The 7415-nt window shown below is 31.3% G+C and overlaps 2 protein-coding genes across 2 annotated transcripts; both read left to right on the forward strand.

Annotated features, from left to right (window-relative positions):
• The first annotated feature begins 1200 nt into the window (after window positions 1-1200).
• On the forward strand, window positions 1201-2258 carry LOC108203498 (protein FAR1-RELATED SEQUENCE 5-like). The gene is made up of 2 exons (XM_017372466.2): window positions 1201-1886; window positions 2117-2258. Exons 1-2 carry the CDS (start codon window positions 1201-1203, stop codon window positions 2256-2258), a joined length of 828 nt encoding a protein of 275 aa, XP_017227955.2.
• Window positions 2259-2366: 108 nt separating this feature from the next.
• Window positions 2367-2918, forward strand: LOC108203497 (protein FAR1-RELATED SEQUENCE 5-like). The gene has a single exon (XM_017372465.1). The coding sequence runs from the start codon at window positions 2367-2369 to the stop codon at window positions 2916-2918; it is 552 nt and encodes a 183-aa protein (XP_017227954.1).
• Window positions 2919-7415: the final 4497 nt, after the last annotated feature.

Raw genomic sequence — 7415 nt, forward strand, 5'->3', positions numbered from 1 at the left:
ATAGAACTTGTCTTGGTTACATTTAAATTCACTCAGATGGGCTATAAGTTTGTTTGAATTGTGATAAACTTGTATTTAAATAGTTGTATTAATTATTATATTTTAATGAGTTAATTACAATTGGCACCCCTTTGGTTTCAGCATATTGCAGATTGCACCTAATAGTCTTGGAAAATACACTTTGCAGCTAAAAATTTGTAGTTGAATAACTTAAATTTTACAAAAAAAATTGAATTTCTGAAATAAGTATTCATTAACAATCACTTTAAAGTAAATTTACCCAAACACATAAATAATGTATAATTAGTAACTTAATTATATGATAATTATATTTCCTTAAAGTTAAAAGTAATTTATTATACATTAATCAAACACATTGATAAATACTAATGTTTACTACTAATTATTATAAAAAGATCAAATAACGTTTTCTTTCTCTTCCATTTGTTTCATATATAAAACATACAATATTAAGGGCAATATATATATATATATATATATATTTTTCTCTTATGTAATATTAATAACTTATTTACTCGAAAAATTTTGTATGTTTAAAATTTAATTATCAATAATATGTATTTCTTCAAGCTACTATTTGGAATATAAAAGACTTTTATACGCTCTACAAGCTACTATTTTCAATAATAACGTATACGCTATATTATACAGCGTAATATCCTTATACGCTCTACAATATTGCGTTTAAAGACACTTATGCTACATTATATTGTGTTTAGATCCACAGTCTCAAAAACACGACCTCTTCTTCCCATGCACCATTTTTAGAGTATACAAACCCAATACACACAAAATACACAAAGCTTGGACCTTTATTCGAGTTTGAAGCTTGGATCTTTATTGGAGGTTAAAGCTTGAAATTTGAAGCTTATAGGTTGAAGCTCGGAGTTTGGAGCTTGGAGCTTTATTGGACTTTTTTTATTAAGGGTAGATTTCTATTAATCTCATCGCATCTTACATATTTCAAAAATTAACATCCCCTACTAAGCCCATTACACCTAATAAACCTAGAATTGAGATTGTGGAGGAGGTTGGTGATGTTGATGTTGAGGAGGTTGGGAGGTTGGTGATGAATGTTTTGATGATTTTTATGAAAAACAAAATTCAAAAGATGATTATGATTTGAATGAAATTTGTCCTTGTGTTGGTCAATTGTTCGATAGCTTATATAAAGCGGAGATGTTTTATAGAGATTATGGTAGACGTGTTGGTTTTGAGGTGATAATTAGAACCACACATAGGCGTGTGAAAAGTAGGAAAATTTGTTCGCGTTTATATATATGTCGAAAGGGTGGTCGATTAGTACCCAAGTCGTTGGATGAAGGTACGGATGTTCATAAAAGAAGGAGAAATTGGGATTCGATTTGTAGAACGCATTTCTTGGCGGGGAAGTACGTTGTTCATAGGGAAAAATTGAAGAAATGGGAAGTGACATTGGTTAATTTAAAACACAATCCCACAATGATTTCAAAGGATGAAGTGCTTTTCATGCAAAGGCCAAGGAATATAATTCCCGTTATTCGGCAGTTAAATATAACATTGATTAAATCGGGTATTGGGCCTTCAAACACTTTAAACATGTTAGGAGAGTTACCGGGTGCCTGGGAGAATATTGGATTTAGTAATGAAGATGTTCGGAATGTATTGCGTGATATTCGACATTATGTGTTTGATTCGAGTAATGCTTTAGAGGGATTGGCATTACTTGGAGAATTGAAACGTAATAGTCAAGGTGAATTTTTCTATAAAGTTGACGTGGACGAGGAAAATCGTGTGCGGGCCATGCTGTGGGTTGACCCGAGATCAGTCAATGCCTACAAAACTATTGGAGATGTTGTTTTTGACTCCACTTATCGTACTAATAGGTATTGAATGCGTTTGTGCCATTTACCGGGGTGAATCACCATTATCAGTCGATTTTGTTCGGATTTGCCCTGATAAGGGATGAGACCGAAGAATCTTACTTATGGGTGTTTAAGAGTTGGTTGGAGGCTATGGGGAACGTGGCTCCATAAACAATCATCACCGATCAAGACATTGCTATTGGAAACGCAATTGCCGAAGTTTTGCCTAACACAATTCATTTATATTGTAGGTGGCATATAAGAACAAAGTTTGGTGAAATATTGTCTCATTTATATGCAAATCATGATCACTTCAAAGAAGATTTCAACTCTTGCATCTACAAGTCACTAATGGGTGCACAATTCGAAGATAGGTGGGAGGCATTAGGTTAAAAATACGATTTGATGAACCATTCTTGGTTACAAGATATGTACTCCGTTCGACACAAGTGGGTCCGTGTTTACACTAAACTTCACTTCACAACCTCTAGAAGTGAGTCAATGAATTCTTTCTTCGATGAATTTGTCAATGCTAGTACCGGTTTGAAAGAGTTTATAGAGAATTCACGGAAAACGTTGGAGAAACAACATTTACGTGAAAGAGAGGCTGATTATGAAAAAAAGAACAAGGAAAGGTCCAAAATAACATCATCATCATTGGAGAATCATGCGGCATCTACCTACATGAAAGAAATGCTTAGACGTTTTCAACACGAACTCAAAGAAAGTGGAGCTTATGTCGTGATTGAGAAAAAGAGCAATGCAATTTACCAGCATTACGAGGCATACAAAACAACGGTCCAAGAGGAGTATAGAAAATACTATGTTTTGATCGTCACCGAGAATGGCACCATAACTTGTGTTTGTCGAAAATTTGAAAGTTCGGGAATCCTTTGCCGTCATATTATTCGATACTTGTATAAGATGCAATGGTCAGAGATTCCTAAGCAGTACATCACTTTGAGATGGATGGTTGGAGGCAATGAAAGAGTGGGAGCCTTACAACACAAGCATCCTAAAATTGGTGATTTTCTTCTGAAAGGCATATGTTAAGCCTATATGTAATTAAAGAGGTATCAGCTCAACTCTGATAAAAAAGTAATTAAATAGAAAGTTCCTGTTAATCGGAATCCGTACGAAGAACGTCGAATGATTTATTGAAGATTTTATGTCTGAAGAATTTCAGGATGCTGCTATAAACCACTGAAAGAAGTTCATTAATATGTTCAAGCCTCAGTGTACAAATAATCTTTTGTGGCACGTCCAAAAGCTCAGAAGATATAGAGTTTAAATACTTTATTTATACAAAAGATTCCACATTGAGTCTACAAATGAAGAAGAACTCAGAAGAATAAGAATCGACGAACAAGCCACAGAGTAAATAGAAATTACTGTTAATCAGAATCCGTACGAAGAACGTCAAATGATTTATGGAAGATTTTATGTTAAAAGAATTTCAGGATGCTGCTGCAAACCACTGAAAGAAGTTCATTAATATGTTCAAGCCTCAGTGTACAAATAATCTTTTGTGGCACGTCCAGAAGCTCAGAAGATATAGAGTTTAAATACTTTATTTATACAGAAGATTCCACATTGTGTCTACAAATGAAGAAGAACTCAGAAGACGAAGAATCGACGAACAAGCCACAGCTTAATTGTTTAATTGACAAAGAATATTTGATTCAGCTAGTTATAGATGAACCAGATAGTAACATTTGTGTATCAGCTACTCAGATTAAATATTCTGCATCAAACAAAGGTGGTCGTTCAATCAAGTCGAAGATCGTAATTGTTTAAAGAAGACCGAAAACTCTGCTGCTGAAGAAAAGGGTTAAATGATTATCTAATTAATTATTTCACTTCTCAAAATAATTATATTGGATGTGTAATTTATTTATTAAATTGATTCTATCTCGAATTAATTTAATTTATGACTTTATGCATTTAATATAATTAAGTGGATATTAATTGGTTAATTAATTGAAAGGAAAATGAATTTTTTTTATGTTTTATAAACTCGGCAAGACAATCAATTGGATTGTATTGCCAAGCTTTATAATTAACCCTTCCTGGACATGGTAAGACAATCCAAAAGATTGTTTTGCCGAACCATGTATTGTCTAAACTTTAGCTTGCAAGACAATCTTTAAGATTGTCTGGCCGAACCAAGGATTGTCTAATCAGTTACTTGCCAGATAATCTCTAAGATTGTCTTGCCGAGTTAGTGATTGTCTTACCGAAGGTAATATTGTCTTACCTTGTTCTGGAATATCTTCCTAAGCTATAGACAATCCCTCCGATTGTCTTGCCCCTTATCAAATTGTCTTGCCTTGCTTATTTTGGCAAGACAATGTGTTTTATTGTCTTAGCAAGTCATTGCAATGTCTTGTCTTCAATTGTCTTGTCTTGTTCAGGGATTTACTTATAAATATGGTCTTCCCCCTTTCATTTGTTCTTGTTCAAAAGCATTGTAAACTTTCAAGTTGTTTGTCACTTCCTATTCGTTAAATCTACAGTTTTCTGTGCTTTTATCATTCGGTTGTTTTAAACCGCGCTAAGTTAGAATACTTCTCGTCGAATTTATTCTATGAACTAGTGGACTTTAAAACTGACCCATATTAATTATATAACGACTTACACATTGTTATATTAATCAATTAAAATCTGATTAACAAGTTAAAATCAAATCAGATTATTCCGCCGCGATTTTTAGTGACGATTGTATTCAGCCCCCCCTTCTACAATCGTTTCAAGACCTAACAATTGGCATCAGAGCGGTTGATACTAATATTCCGTATCAGATCCTATACACACTCTGAAACGTCCAAATATTTTTTATTATAAGCATCATACTCAAATCGACTATAGTAATCAGAATCAGAACGCCGACCTTCAATCTCCTTATATTCTTGAAAAGTTTGCACTCTACAATTTCCTAGGAAACAATCGAGATTTTTGAGGATCAAAGTGGTTCGATAGAAACAATTCCTTTTTCCGGTGACCGTCGCCTGTAGCACCATCATAGTTTTACTTTGTTAGCCCTAGATTCTACCATCTGAGCAACATAAGGTGGATCATCCGGATCAGAGGTCATACTTATTTCTAATTATCAGTTTAATCTAATTACTCAATTATACATGGACACACACCACTTTCCCTTTGGGTATTTACCGCGTGGAGAAAGACTATGTGATCCCCAGAGAAAGAGGGGACATGGGTTATGATAAGCATGATCTTCATTGTTTGCCATATTGCAATGGAATCTTACAACTACCTGAAAAAATATCATACTATAATTTCTTATAACTTTTTAGGATGTGAGAAATATCTAAGGTAGTTTGTAATTTTAATCATAGTACGAAGTTTAAATTATACAAAATCTTGAACAAGATTCAATACGTTTTGTTTAAATTAGGTGCAAAATGTCTTAAAAAGACAAATAAATTAAACTGTGTTAAAAATATTATTCATAATGTGATTTATATTGTCCTCTTCACTAGTTGTGATAAATATGACATGAAAAATTTGTTGAGTATAACTTGTACCTTACATAGAAAATAGTTTTCAAGTATATATACAATAAGTACTTACAAAATAAAATAACACAGCACCAAAAACATTACAAGAAATATAAAAATGCATACCTTGTATTTCAATTACCTTCATATGAAGGTTGTAAAATATTTGATCTAGGATCCAGTGAGTCACTTCTATGGTCCTTGAGATTTCTACAAGAGAAGAAATGTCATCAAACTTAAATCTCCTCTAATATTATATTTTTTTAAAATACTAGATAAAATTAAAATGAATTATTGGTAAACAAGTTCAAAATTGTAAATAAAAGTAAATTTTATAAAAAAAAAATGTTTCTTTCTAAAATAACCCACAATTGATACAAGGTGCATCTCTACTAACAAAACTTAATTTGATTTCTAAGAGCATACCTTCTAAGAATGAAATTAAAGCTATTAGAGATCAAATCAAGTAGATTACACAAGCATAGAGTATTTAACATAAAATAACATTAGCATGTAAAACATAGAGTAATTGAATGAGTATACTTACATGTAATACCCAATATATGTAAATTGAGGGTAAAAGAATTCAAGATAAGCCGTAAGATTAAGATTAAGTGAGCTAAATTATGAAGTAAGAGAAGAGGCGGCGGTGTGCTATGCCAGTCTTGAACTAAGAGGATTGGGGTTTTTTGTCAATGAGTCGGCCAAGGTTAAAATTATATGTCTGGTGTATGGGCTCAATAGGCTTTTGTTTAAATTTTGGTAAATTATTTTTTGCTTAAACTTCAACTTGTATAGCGCAACACCTAAAATGTATATTAATTAGTTGGCTAAGACTGAAATTATAGGACGGGTCTTGGTTACGTTTAAATTCACTCAGATGGGCTATAAGTTTGTTTGAATTGTGATAAAATTGTACGGCCTAAATTGGACTCCGTGAAAGTGGTGAATTGTTCAATAAACTTATGTGGATAAAAGATTTCAAAAAGTTTTTCCTTTATTTTCACTTAGCACCCAATAACAAAAGTCTATATTTACTATATCGAGTAGTTTGTATCTGAATAGTTGTATTTATTAATTATTATATTCTAATTAAAAAATCTGTCTATCTAAATATTTGTAGTTGAATAACTTAAATTTTACAAAAAAAAATTGAATTTCTGAATTAAATATTCATTACCAATCACTTTAAAGTAAATTTACCCAAACACATGAATAATGTATAATTAGTAACTTAATTATACGACAATTATATTTCCTTAAATTAAAAGTGATTTATTATACTTTAATCAAACACATTGATAAATACTAATGTTTACTACTAATTATTATAAAAAGATCAAATAACTTTTTCTTTCTCTTCCATTTGTTTCATATATAAAACATACCATATTAAGTGTAATATATATATATATATATATATATATATATATATATATATATATATATATATATTTTCCCTTTATGTAATATTAATAACTTAAAAAATAACACTTGACGCAGTTATTGTGCTTAAATGGCTTTTATCAGCTTTCTGTCGACAAATAAGGTGATTGGTTGATAACTGCTCCGGGGATTTTTCTTTTCTATTAAAACTTGTTTTGTTAGGACTACCTCTTTTCTCGGCGTTACCTCATTCAAGAATTGTTTTTATCCAATGTGTAGGAATCAATAGAAAAGGCAAATCATTAACTCGAAAAATCTTGTAGGTTTAAAATTTAATTTTCAATAATATGTATTTCTTCAAGCTACTATTTGGAATATAAAAGACTCTTATTTTCTTATATTTAATATTTTTAACAAATTAACTTAAAAAGGAACCATAATATTAATAAAATAAAGTAATGTTATACTAATTGTGTAACCTAAATATTGAATTATAGAGAAATAATATACTCCTTCCCACCTTTGGCTATTCATGGTCATCTTTAACCATATATATATATATATATATATATATATATATATATATATGAAAATGTTCCACAACCGAAGGTGGATAACTAGCTTATCCATCCAACTGATCTCTAGC

Source organism: Daucus carota, chromosome 9 (assembly GCF_001625215.2).
Source record: "Daucus carota subsp. sativus chromosome 9, DH1 v3.0, whole genome shotgun sequence".
In the NCBI taxonomy this organism is placed as follows: domain Eukaryota; kingdom Viridiplantae; phylum Streptophyta; class Magnoliopsida; order Apiales; family Apiaceae; genus Daucus; species Daucus carota.